Source organism: Setaria italica, chromosome VII (assembly GCF_000263155.2).
Source record: "Setaria italica strain Yugu1 chromosome VII, Setaria_italica_v2.0, whole genome shotgun sequence".
Lineage (NCBI taxonomy): Eukaryota > Viridiplantae > Streptophyta > Magnoliopsida > Poales > Poaceae > Setaria > Setaria italica.
Genome location: NC_028456.1, coordinates 1137712 through 1151775, shown reverse-complemented (window position 1 = coordinate 1151775; position 14064 = coordinate 1137712). Strand labels below are relative to the sequence as shown.

Genomic DNA, 14064 nt, shown 5'->3' with positions numbered 1-14064 from the left:
TTCATTCTACATGACTATGTTTTTACTAAAGAAAATTTCCTTCCATCTTTATTCTTTAGCTCATGCTCCAAGCAAAGAGTAAATAGCAAGAATATATTATTTTTCTGAAAGCCACGGCAACAGCTATTATCTGCATCTTTCAATTCACTAGCAATGGATCGAAGAGCTCATTGCAGGATCTGCATTTCTCCCTTGCAACACTACATTTTCTCTTGGAATATTAATACATATTCCCTTTTCTAAAAAAAACACTACATTTTCTCTTGGAGGAAGTTTCTGAATTCTTGTAAGGATCGGTTGCCAAGAAGGGCAGTTGAATTGGAACTTTTTGAAATTTCTAGAACAATAAAAGTAAACTTTAGCCTAGATTTCTAGTGTTGCCCAATCTACAAGGTTCAAACCTAGAAACTAAGCACACTAGCAAACAAAGGACCTAGCAAGGAGAGCACACTAACATGATCATCATTTCCTTAGGCAAGATATGAGCAAAGCAAACACAACTTTATCAAGAGCAAAAAGATAAGTAAATTGTAGGAAGTAAGTGCTCAAAAGAAGTGCTAAAATGTAAAGAGTGAGGACACGAGACAACCGAATTTTTTCCCGTGGTATCGAGGAGTTGACGCCCCCCCCTAATCCACGTTGGAGCACCCACTAAGGGTTTTGCTCCCTCAAGTCACAAAAATAAGAGTGCTTCACTAAGAATGCTCATTCTCCATCTTCGAACAGTGAGCTTCACATCGTGTATAAGATCTTCTTCTTAGGGCTCCCACAATCTCCAAGAGCTCATCAAGAACCAGGTCACCAAGACCATCTAGGTGATGTCAACCTCCAAGAGTAACAAGCGTCAATGACTTCACTTGATCAGCACTCAGCTAAACCATGAATAGACACACACTTGCTACCCTCCAACACTAAGAGGAGTCCTTAATCTTGAGATTTTGCAAATCACAAATCACTCTTTGGCTCTAGCACACTCTCAACTACACATGGGCTGCTTGCAACTGCATGATGTCAAGAGCAGCTCAAATGACCTGGGGGAGGGGTATATATAGGCTAGGCAACTGCAGCTAGCCGTTAAAAAAGTGCTTGCAGAAAAGCACACCATCGACCATCCCCCAAGGTGTCGGAACATTCGGTCACTCACATCTTCAAAATATGACCGTTACAAAAGTAACAATGAAATGTTGCTCCGGTGAATGCTCCGATGGTCTCCTGAGTAGTGTCAGATCATCCGGTGCTAAAGGGGTTCTAGTCAAAACCTCTCTGGAAGTTTTCAAAGAAACTATACTTGCTCCGAAACATTGATCCAATGGTCACATGACAGGTGTTGGAACATCCGGTGCTAAAGGTATTTTTGTCAAAACCTCTTTGGAAATTTGCAAAGAACACATGCTTGCTGCAACAGTCTTCTTGACATAGCATCGAAACATCTAGTGCTACGCAATATTCGTCCGATGCTCTACCATCGAAGCAACTGATTTTGACCTTTAGTTTTTCACCTCTGAAAAATTGCTCCGACGCATCTAAGAATTAGGGCGTCGGAACATCCGACAGTCCCTTTTCATATTCACTCATCCAATGCAATCACCTTTGAGTTTTCCATCAATTTCTTCGCTTCTTGAATACTTCCTTGAGTTCATTGAGCTACCAAGTTCTAGAAAATGCTGAGTATGCATCATTTTCGTGGTTAGTTTCACAATATCAAGCTACTAACATTGAAACCCCTCTTAATAGTACGGTCCAAGTGCTACAAACTAGCAAAGCTTATATTACACTAAGTGTCCTTCATCTCCCTGTGACACTTCATCATAGAAAGGTCCTTAGCCTTGTCGCATTAGCCCTTAGCCTGCATGATAATTCAAATTGAGGGGCCAATTTCCATTTAACTCATGACATAATAACCAATATTGATTCGCTTCAAAACACATGGGTTAGTCACAAGTAAATGGTTATCATTTATCACCAAAACACACCCTTATCAAAGGTGCGAAAGGGCCTAGGTGCTTCAATCTCTCCCTTTTTGGTGATAGATGACAACACAACAAGTAGAGATACAGAATTTTAATCTAAAGCACATTTCAACACAATTAACGCATGACAAGATATAGAGAAGGTAAACAAGCACACAAGCATTAACTGAAAGTAAACCACACACATGAGTAGACATGTCAACACACCAACAAGCACAAGATCAAAATAACATGTCTAGACATGAAGATCCACAGAAGAAACAACACACTCCCTCCAAGCTCCCCCTATCTCTACTCCCCCTATCTATCTCCCCCTTTGGCACTGATGCACTAAAAAGGAGACCTAAAAGCTCTAGTCCTGTTGGGGTGGAAAAGATGGTGAAGAGGTTGCAGGTGCTCCAGAGGGCTGCATCACGTAGCCCAAGATGTTAGCGTCATCGTCATCGAAGCTCGAGAACGAAGCTGTAGGAGAGCCCTCGGGACGAACGGGGTCAGCTTGAGAACGAAGCTGTAGGAGAGCCCTCAAGAACGAAGCTGTAGGAGAGCCCTCGGGGCGAACGAAGTGGAAGAAGTAGGAGCTGAAGTAGCGACAACTATGGTGACAGGAGCAGAAGAAGTAGAAACGGTGGTGTCGCCCTGAGAAACTGTCACCTCAACCCCTGAAGCCATCTTTATGTCAATCTGCTGAGTGATAGCGCGAAGAGTGGCATCGGTCGTGTCAAGCCCCTTGGACCGAGGTGTCACAAAGGACGAAAAAGGAGAACTAGACCTCGGACCAGTGAGAAAAGGCTGCGGTGTCTGCTCAAAGGTGAGTGGTGCTGTTGAGAATGAAGCAGGCACCTGAGTTGACTGAAGTTGACTGGAGAATTAATTCTGCTAAAGCTGGTCAAGGAAGGACTACTCTTTCTGGTCACACTGTGCCTTCGATTGTGGAAGTTAGAACATCCCTATTTGAAGAAGTGGCGAGACTAGGAAGGTAGCCAAGGGTTACACAAATCCGCCAATCGATGGAGGAGGAGCCATAGGGTCGTGCTAAAGCTGCTGAGAAGTAGGAGCTGGATGAGCCTCAAGGCCTGTGTGATGGTACAACTGTCCCAAGAAGCTAGAAAAGAAAGTGAACATCTATAAGTTAATCATCTGCTGTTGAATGCCCTCAAGTATTACCTACTGGCGAGCTAACTATGCCCGCATCTGCTGTTGCGTCTCCTCACTAGCTTGCTGCCCCTGAGCTAAAAATTGAAGTATAGCAGTGAGAGTATCAGGCTAAGTTACCTGTGCTGCTTTGACTGTAGGAACTGCCGGTGCTGGCACACGTTGTCCTGAAAGAGAGGTCCCTGCTTCATCGTCATGAGCACGATGGAGTGTGAAAGTAGGCTCAGTAGGCATGTAGTCCTTATCCTCATCGGAGTCCTCTGAGTCGGTGGGAAGGTAAGCTGGCATAGGTGCCTCTGCTGCAGCAAGTGACTCGTCCTCTGGAGCGGCCTCATCCAAAGCACCCTCAGCAATGGCTCGCTCCTCAAGCTGTATCTTTGCCCTGCGGATCCCCCCTGCACCTCTCCTAGCATCATTTGGCATTGAAGGCTGATAGTTCATTATTATATATAAAGGTCCTACTTTATATACCACTAAGTAGTAGTATTGTGTGCAGTAAAAGAGCTCTTATTATACATAATGCATGTCATATCTGTGTCGACAACTCTACACTTTGATTGCAACCACTCAGATGTGAGCCCAAGACTTACCTCGTTAGGATATGATACTAACAGTAATCCTGGCGTTGAAGCAATTGCTCAATTGGAAACAGAGATGACCAGTGGGTAGAGGAAGTTTCTGCAACATATGGTCCAAATCGTGCAGGCTGCACGCACTCATGTTTTGAGATCGATGCTTAACTGTGGTCTGTGCATTTTATTTTATTTTGTTTTTTGTAAAAAAAATCTTGATTGGTCGAAAAAATTTGTAAGTAGTTCTCATACAGAACGCCCAGAGCATTGAGGGCAACGTGCTATGTTGGTTAAGCTGCATAATATTAAAACTGACAGACAAACAGAATGGCGCAGGCAAAAACTGAAATCCACTGCATCACTGCATACAGTAGTTTCTCATACAAGTGAAGTACAACAGTGGAAATGGATGTTTGAATTTTAATCTTTACTTAGATAATAGCGCTGGCATAAAAATGGATAGCTCAGAGCTGAAAACAATTAGGTTGGTAGCCGGGATGAAAAGAAGCTTGGTATGGTTAGTATCAGACACTATTTACAGGACCATGAACTCAAAGAACAGAAGCATCAATCGGAGTTTCAGAATGCCGAACGGTGGTGGCTTTCTCTTCCCGTTGGCCAAAAAGTTGACAAAGCATCATTGCGTGCCAAAAGCAGATCAAGTTGGATTGAGCAGCATACAATAGTTTACCCCGCTGCTTAGCAACTGTGTGTTGAATACGTAATGGGAAATATTAGAGTTGTAATAGCTTGGTGAGATCTGGGGGCCCATGGATGAACAAACAGCTCGGATAATGATACAAAGATCATCAACCCAACCAAAAGTAAAAGTGCTTCATGCGGCCGGCCTCTTTCATCAACTTGTATATTCAGGCTGCGCTGCACGCCACTCTTCTTTTCGGCCAAGCAAGCATATGCAGCAGCTGGCTGGGGATAAACAACGCTGCAAAGTAACCGTGTAATCATTCAATTCTACTATAACACATATAACACAAGTTTAAAGGCGCTGCTCTTGATTATAGTCCTTAAAAAGTTGGGTGTTCATCGGAGAGGAATCGAATGTTCCTAACTTTTTTCTGGGTGGGTATCATCGTAATATTCATCTGCCAAATTCTTGTAGTGCCCCTCAGCTCAGTTTAATCTACTCAGAAGTCAGTACTCGCCTAATGCCTTGTATAGATAGGGGCAATATAGTGAAATATTTGAACTAAAATTTCACTTAATCCCAGCACAAACTATGACCATACATCCAGATACTGAAAGCCGTAATTACATTTTTAGCTACAAACTAATTGCACCGAGCAATTGCAATACGTCATCTATTATGTCTCCATTGCCACTTTATGCACCGTGGCAGACAGGAACATAACGCTGGAATCAGAGCAAACGGCGGCAAGTAACAGTCGGTAGGTCCATATTTGATTTCAAATATCCAGAAAAGCATGGGAATACATACCAGGCACTGGCATTCAGAAGGCGGTGGAAGAGCTTCATCCTGATAGAGCTGCAGGTTCTAATGGTCCAGGACCAGGAGTCTGAAATGATAGAACCAACCAAGAGCATCACTGACGAGAAGGGGTTTGCAGCAGAGAAACAAAATTGACTACATATGTAGATATCTTTGATCTAAACATTTTTCATGTCAATATTAGGAAAAAAATGGATACAAGTATATGACCAAATTTGATATAAACATTTGATAACATTGGTATAAACATTTGTCCTGTCAACATTGGGAAAAAAGGGTGGATGTGAGTATATGACCAGAATGTAACTGATCAGATTTGATAATCCAAGTTGCAGTCCCAGCTGGAAAGCATGATCTGATCTCAGTCTAGATCAATATATTTGTTCCTTCTGATGGATGAAATGAGCAGGAAGCAAGCTTGAGATTAGGCAGATCATTGTAGATACATTATTATTAATTTACACCTTAAACAGGTGATCATGATACAAGCTAGTACAGTTCATGCACAGTTAATTGCACAAAGGGATGAAACGACAAGTACTCGACATTACAGGATGGAACAACAGCATGGTGAACAACCTGGACAAGGGGCAAAGACCCAAATAGTAAACTACAACATGAGATTAGGTCTCCTTCTGCTTCAGTTCTGGGACAGACTTCCTGAACCAGGGGATCCACACAGAGGTCCTCTTCTGGTACAGCTTGTAGGCCTCAGCTCGGTGCTCCTGCTTCAGCATGCGCCTCTCCACGAGCACGGTGACATAGCCAAGGCAAAGGGTGTTAACGAGGGGCCCCACGAACATCCATTGCTGGCCCAGGTTCCAGGCAAAGAGATACAGGCCCCACCACCAGAGCTGCTCGCCGAAGTAGTTGGGGTGGCGCGAGTACCACCACAGGCCGTCCTCGAGGGTGGGGACAGTTGGCTCGCCCAGCTGCTTCAGCTTCTCGTTCTTGGTCACGAACTTGTGAAGCTGGGTATCGGCGAAGTGAGCGATGACAATTCCGGCAATGCAGGCGGCTGTGGCCACGACGTCCCAAATGCCCCATGGCTGGTTGCTGGAGTGGATTGCGTACATGGGCAGGCAGATGCTGATCAGGAACACCTGCCAGCAAAAAAACGTGTGATTTGGAATTCGGATTAAGATACTGTCCACCATGAATGTTCATAGCTAGATTGTCATTTCTTCAGATACACTGAGAAATTTTATGAATTGAGCCAATACCTGCTGGGAGAGGTAGACGGCAAAGAATGACATCCACCACCAGGTCTTGCCGTACTGTCCCCGCATCTCATTGAACCTCCAGTCCTCCCTCTTGCCAAACTCCCAACCCTCGCGGCGCAGGTAGTTGTGCGTGAGCCTGGCGCTCCACACCCAGGTGAGCGCTACGACCACTGCTGACCTCACTGCATCCGTCACGGACGCCGGGTGGCCCCGGTAGTAGTGCAGCAGCATCACCGGGATGACGGTCCAGTACAGGTCGATGAGCTGCAATGCAACAGGGGGTGACAGCCAGCACAAACTTAGTCGGCATTTCGTCGAACACATTGCAGGTAAAAGTGCTTTGCAGGGGAACGAAACAAAACGCCGGGGGGCATTAAGCAAAGAAAGTGCTGGATTGGAGAGGGGGTGACTAGTGCTTACCCAGTGGTTGGAGAGGAGGAGGCCGACGAGCCAGAAGAGGACATTGACGTTGAGGAAGAAGAGGACGTTGGCGAGGAGGAGCGGGTGCTCGGCGCACCACGAGGAGAGCGGGCCGGCGTCGGCATTGCCGCCGGGACGGACGAAGGAGAGGTAGAAGAGGATGGAGGGGAGCGGGACGAGGAAGGCGATGACCAAGTTCTTGAGGTTGCCGCCGGCCATGGCGATCGGTCGTGCGTGGTGAGCGGCAGTGGAACTGCTCCGCCTTTGCAGTGGAGTGGTGCGAGGAGGGAGGATGCGATGCCATGGATTTTATAGTGAGTGCATCCAAGCAGAGCCGTGAAATTAACACTGTAGCAGTTTATTATCTTGTTAATGATGATTGGCAATAAGCTTGATGCTTCTTCTGCTGCCTACCCATAAATCTTGTGTGGGCCTTTTTTGGGTATGAGGATATGTCTTGGTATTTTGCTACGCATAAATCTAATCAACCAATTATATTTGATAGGGAAATTTTTTAGATATTTTAATATTTCCCTGTGTTTATTCTTTTAAAAATATGGTTCATGCGTATTATGTTTAATCATGTTATTCGAACTAGGATAATGCTTGATGTCCAGCAGTAATCGCTTCGTTTAAGAATGTGAGAAATATTTTATTCTATAAAGTTAGACTGTTTTCTCACAATTATAGAGTATTATTTATAGCTTAAAAGAACAATGTACTATATATGAAAAGTATCTTGAACTATACAAACTTTATACACTAAATATAGTTATAATTAAACTAAATATTCGTAAAAATATATAAAGTTTGACTTATCTAAATGCACAGTGGAATTCAAAATTTATATATTTTGGCAATCAAGAATTCCAAGTTCCCATTTAAAAACTTCAAATGTCCTAGAACCTGAACTTGAAAGTTTGAAATTCGATGAAACAATTTCAATACTCGATGAGTCGATGATAAATCTATTGACACCGGATTTTGGCCGATAAAATACCATGTCTAATTGAGGACCGGTTAATACAAGAATTAATTTGATGGGATCGGCCAAGGAGAGACAAGCTAAATAAAGAAAGTGCATGCAAAGAAGATAGAGCCAGCACATGCATGCGAAGATAATTAGAATAAACAAAGGAAGGATACGGCATGGTTGTTGGTTTACTTTACATGCGCCACGTTGAAGGAGTCCGGTTAATCATGCATGCGGATCAGTTTTTTTTTGCGGATGAGCCGGGCAAGGAAGCTTGACCAGCGAGGATTCTACATAAGGAAAATAGAGTCCGTGTATCTTAATATTTCCTTTGTTTAGTTAAGATTTCTATAGTAGCTAGTCAAGTTTGGTTATGTTAGTTTCAGAGTATAAATATGTACCCGTAAAGCTTGTAAAGTGTAATCTTTCAATCAATCAATATAATCTTTCTGCGCCACGCCGCCAACCCTTAGGAGTAGGAGTAAAGTAGCTTCCTGACGAATTTCTTTTTGCGCGCAGGGTTGCAACGGTTTCGATCTCAGACAAGCCTGTAAGTACCATCACCTGGTCATTACAATCTCTATCGGAACTTTCTAAGTTAAGTCTTATATTCTGATATTCGATCACGTAGCTAGTTATCGAGTTAACTTAGTCGCAAGTAGAACTTTCTAAACTTTGTCCAATATTATGCTTGTCTTCGATGTTACTTATGGTTATCGAACGGCTTAGATCTGGTTAGGTTGTCTTCATCGGTTCCCTTACCCTGTTTAAACGTTCATAGTTATCAGATCGTATCGATTGGTGGATCTTGCATGCCTTTCTTGTTTTACATGTAGGTCCAATAGATCTTTACCCCTGCCCCTCGTATTGCTAACCGTATGTTGAGAGCCGATGCTTCGAACGGGTCTTATCCGTATCTCACAGAAGCATGATGACATCATTGAGCCGATAGGCATGCATACGAGGCCTTACTACCGCGAGATTGTCTGTTAAGATTAACGAGACGAAATTAATGTCCTCTTACCGTGTTACCTTGTCTAAGTTCAATTACACGGTCATGACATTGATTAGATTTTGTTACCTTAATCAGTTTGCAAACGGTAGGCAAGAGGTTTTTAGTGATTGTGCTCTAGTCTTTTATATTGTCAGATCGAGGTTAATGCCCTCTCATTCATGTTGCCTTGTCTAAGTTCAATACACTTATTAAGATATTAATTAAAATCTATTAATGTATCTAGCTTGTGTACAGTCAGCATCGACTGATCCTTGTTGCTATGTTCTAATCTTTTAAGTTAGTAAATTGATACCAATGCCCTCTTACCTGTCTGAGTTCAATACACATATCAAGACATTGGCTAGATCTGTTAGCTTATATGATAAGCGAGTGGTTAATAAGGGCTTTGTTTTATGGCTGTTGTGTTATAATGCTTTATCTTAGCCCGTTGGCTGACATAGCCGATGGCACAGTTATTAATGTTTTGTTTATTTAGACCGCATGATTACATCAAATATATCTTAATGATGTTTATTCAAAGAACGCCTACTTATGAGCTCGAAGGCTTCGCCGCCTATCGGCTCATGAATTTTACGTTTACCTTGTCAATTGCAGGTCAAATTGACTGGCACGCCTTGCACCACTCGCGAGCCGATTTGGAACCTGCATTTGAGTTAAGCCGATCTCTCAGGTCCTCCATGTTGTTCAACACAAAAGCTTGAGGTCCAGATTCTGCGTCAACAAAATCTACTAGAGCAAGAGATGCTTCGAGTTGGGAATTCAAAATTTTCCCTGCTTCCAAAGCTCGGGATCTCGAACAGAAAGTTCTTTGATGTACTTGTGTAACTTTACTTTTGATGGTAAGAAAAGTACAAAAGTACAGAACCCCCTTACACAATCGCAAAAGAATCATAAAACTCAACAGTGCCAAATTGCGAGTTGAAAGAGAAATAGTTTTATTATTTTTTCAGATTTTCATATTTGTGCTAGCTAGATTTCTTTTGCAGTAGAGAATTACAAACCAGCAGTGCAAATTAAATTTGTGAACACAAAAGTGTTGGGTAGTGATGGATCATATGATTAAGGTAGCTAGGAGGCCATCTCTCAAACTCAATGTGCAGTGGGTCTAATGATGGGGGATTAGCAGTCCTAATTCAGGACCACACGGGCTGATGGACAGACAGATCAGTTCACTACTAGTGTGGGTGATCTTCAGGTCGATCAGCTTGATATGATCTTTTATTTACAGGCATGCATCCACCTGGCTACTAATGTAACAGTAGAGCACCCTAAGCTATTGCTCGCGCTCATGCTGATCATCGATGCTGATGCGATCCCTATGGCATGCGTGTTATTTCAGATTGTGACTTTCTTCTTCTTAATACTCCGAGTGATCGTGCCACAAACTTTGTCTACCAAAATGAAATCCGGCCAGCTAGAAATGCGTCGCAGTTGCAGTGTGGCCATGTGGGGAAAAAATTAAAAAGATTAGCAGTTGTGCAACCGAAGGCGAGCATGCAGGGATTCGCAGTTGCAGGTCCTTTTTCCTTGCGGGGACCATACTAAAAAAAAGAAGTATCCTCGAACCCTCTGTCAATTAAGAGATTTTTCAGAATTTGACCCAATTCGCAAGCCTCACAACATAAGGGATCTAATTTGCAAGCCTTTGAGAAGTTGACACCGGAAGCGCGAATTGTTTCGTTTTAGGTGTTCCTCACCCCTTATTTGAGTACATTTCAAATCATTTTGGAAAATGGCTCAGCTACAGTATGCATGCATGTCTAGTAAACCGAAATGGCATATAATTAAGCCATGTCGAACGGGACCTAAGAGGCTAAGATTATCCTTGAACCCGCTGTCGATTAAGATTATGAACCGCTGTCAAACATTTGGTTGTAACGGGTGCCACATTATACTGGAGAAAGAAATAAAATAGAAAAGGTGAAAAAAGTAAGGAACCAGAAGAAATTATGCGTGAGGTATGGTAAAAGTTGGGGATTGAAAAGGAGCTGCTAGGGTCACCTGAATTCCTGAAACATCAAACGGATCCTAAAATCGATGATGCACATATGATTGCTCTTGACGGCGCCGTCCGGTGGGATCCCAGTAGCCGAACTGCTTCATCACTATCTCTCCCTAAGATTCTCCTCTCCCCCCAACATAATTATTGGTTGAGCATGATTTGTTTTAGCTTCAATTATTAGGGATCCAGATGATGAAGGGATCAAGTAGCAATGGTACGGTCGGTGACCGCTAAATCGATGCCTGGTTGATGGTTCTTTTTTTCTTTTTTTTTTTTGCAAAACCTTGTGTATGTGTGTGTGTGTGTGTGATGGTTTCAAGAAACTTACAGTAGTGGTACCAGTGCAAATAAAGTCGACCGACTCCAGCAAACACAACACATTTAGTACTAATTAACACATGAACCAGTTAAAGCAAGAAATTAATCCAAAGTCTTGCAAATTAAATAAAATAAACGAACTCAGAATATATAGATATATGCCATGCATGGATACAATATATGTGATGTACGTAACTCCCATGGATCACCTCATCATCGACTTTTAGAACATCATTTACGTAGTACTGATGCTGAAGAAATCACTGTTAGTTTGCTCATCAAACGACCAAGCCATTTGCAATGACCACCTCTAGCTGCTAGCTAGCAGCTGGGGCTTAGAACTCTTGGGCGTCGAGGTCGTCGTCGTAGTCGCGAATCTCGTCGACGTGCTCGACGACGACGACGTGGACGCCGGGGTCGTTGACGGCGCAGCTGCCGGAGACGAGCACCGAGTTGTTGACGGCCTGATAGTTGCTGTTGGTGTAGGCGCTGATCACCACGTCCTCCTCCTGCTCTCCTTCCTGGTTGTCGTTGTCCTCATCGGCGTCCGCGTTGCCGACAACGACGAGGTCCTCCACGTCGCCCGCGGCGGCGGAGGCGTCCATGGTGGCGCCGCTGTTCTCCCCCGCCAGCGTGATGATGGTGTTGGTGGCGGCATCGTCGTTGGCGCCGGTGAGGGCGGCGGCGAGGTGGTCGTTGAGCTTGGCAACGGCGGTGCTCACCTCGGCGGCGACGGCGTTGTTGTTGGAAGCCATTGATTGTGTAATGTGGTGGTGGAGCAGAAAATCGATAGGTAACTCGATCGATGAAATGCAGTTGTGATCGATGAAGCTGGCTCTGATCCGGATGCACGTATATATAGGGCACAACAAAACCATTGGAAGATGGCGATGCGTGGTGGCGTGCGTGAAGGGGAAACTTGAGACCTCAGCGCAAGCGATTCGATTATTCCAGGCTTGAGCCTCTGCCCAAAGCATGTACTGCTGCGTATATGTTTCTTGCTCCAGAGGGTTTCTTCAGATTCATACGCAGATATATGCCACTGGAAAAAGAAGAAGCAGCAGAAGCTACAGGAGGAGTCTCTCACAAAATCCATGGCATACGACTATACGAGCGATGCACTGAAGTAGGAACTTGGCTAATTAACAGAGTCTTGGCTAATCGTGTGTCTGGATGCAAAGTGGACTGAACAGCATGGGAAATTAGGAATCGATCGCTCAAAAGGTACTGCGTGTGTGTGTGGCTAACCGGTCGGTCGATCGGCCCTACCTTTGACTGCATCGCAAAGGAAAGAATATTTTGGTGTGTGTCTCCATTCATCATCCACAGCTAACATTAATCTTTTTACTACTGCTCCAATGCTACATTTACCTTCTTTACTGATTGTTGGTGCATGTTGTTTGTATTTATTAATTATTAAGACTGTGTAGACATCAGAAAGGAAGGATTGAGAAGTGAAAGGCTTTTAAAAAAAGAATGGTCCAGAGTTTTGTCCTTCAGGCCTTCACTGCTCAATGCTCGTGCCTCTTCTTGCTTCTCTCAACCCTAAATCTCCAAAAGGAAAAAAAAAACTTAATACAAGAGTAGAGTAGTTGAGGTTGCAAAAAATAGGCACAGGGAACATTTCATTCTATGCTTTGGGTAAAAAAAGATTGTCGGTCGCTAGAACAATTCAAAATTTAGTGCTCAAGGAATTCTTTATTTTTTAGTAGGGAGCTCACCCGCACAGGAAACGAGCGCTTCAAAGCAGCGGTACGGCTGGATTTTCTTAGATAAAGGAAAAAAGTTACGGTCTCTCTGACCTCACACAGCCAAATTCTTATATCATCCTCAGCTTAGAAGCTGAACACAAAAAAATAGAGAAATAGGTACACATAGAGCATGAAAAATTTAAAAGCATAGTCTATTATTGTTTCTCCATCTATTCTTCACGAATATATCCAAAGCGACGATCTCTAGTGACGAACAGATGCTGACGGTGGTCAAGCACCGAGAGCGGGGATCCATGGGACCCCTTAGAGATCCAGTCTGGGTTAGTTCGTGCGTATGGATTCGAGAAGCGTTGGGGGGGGGGGAGTTAGTGTGTGATTATGCTCAGAGAGAGTTTTTAGGCTCAGGCTGCTCGGAAGCGTAATACCCTACGTTATGTGTGTTATGTTGTTTAGAGTTGTTTGTCAATTTTTGGACAAGAGCCGGCCTTTTATAGGCCAGGCCCATGGGACGAGTTGAGGCGAGCCTTGTTCCCCAATCCATCCATTTACACTGTGTGTGTGAACACGGCGGCCCAATAGCTGCCCTCCTTGCTACAGTTCCTCTGACACGCCATCCATTTGCCTTGATGCTTCCTTGCCTTGGTACGCACGGCGCTGGAGCACCCTGCCTAAGTCCTCTGTACACCAATCTCATATTTTACCATCTTACTTTGGTAATCCTTACTTTTATCATCCCGAGCCCAACATCTCGGGACGGGGAGCACTGAATCTGGCTCTCGGGGACCTTCCCGGGAGCCCTTCGCCGCTTCTTGGGCCCTAAGTGTGGGGGCCTTCCTTTTGACAGTGTCCCCGGGAGGCCTTTTTCCACCTCCTGGGTCCTCAATGTGGGCCCGCCTCTTTAACAGAGGGCAGCCAGGAGCATGGCGGGACGCTCTTGACACAAGGGTGGAGCTCGCTGCCTGTTGGACGGGATGGGTGAGGTTGTCGGTCCCTAACGCACCCAGGCGCGTCCCATCAACTGTAATGATAGTATCTTTACGTACGGGGATGGGGCACCTGCTGACGGCCTACCTCGACTATCATGCCCTTCCCATGCCAGAATACGCCACCGCTTGCTTCGCCTCGAAGGGAGCCTTCCTAGGAGGCCTTCTCCCGCCATGTGGACCACCTGTGGGTCCCGCTGGGTAGGTGCGATATTTTCATTGCCTGCCCGGGGCTCAGACTCCCCAGCCTATCTCC

General features: G+C 44.4%; 2 protein-coding genes across 2 annotated transcripts; both read right to left on the bottom strand.

Annotated features, from left to right (window-relative positions):
* Positions 1–5586: 5586 nt before the first annotated feature.
* On the bottom strand, positions 5587–7099 carry LOC101775601 (uncharacterized protein C594.04c). Its single transcript, XM_004974922.3, has 3 exons — positions 6806–7099; positions 6386–6649; positions 5587–6265 (listed from the first exon to the last, which is right to left on the bottom strand). Exons 1-3 carry the CDS (start codon positions 7022–7024, stop codon positions 5786–5788), a joined length of 963 nt encoding a protein of 320 aa, XP_004974979.1. The 5' UTR covers positions 7025–7099; the 3' UTR covers positions 5587–5785.
* A 4136-nt stretch (positions 7100–11235) lies between these two features.
* Positions 11236–11957, bottom strand: LOC101775200. The gene has a single exon (XM_004974921.3). The coding sequence runs from the start codon at positions 11866–11868 to the stop codon at positions 11449–11451; it is 420 nt and encodes a 139-aa protein (XP_004974978.1). The 5' UTR covers positions 11869–11957; the 3' UTR covers positions 11236–11448.
* Between the last annotated feature and the right edge of the window lie 2107 nt (positions 11958–14064).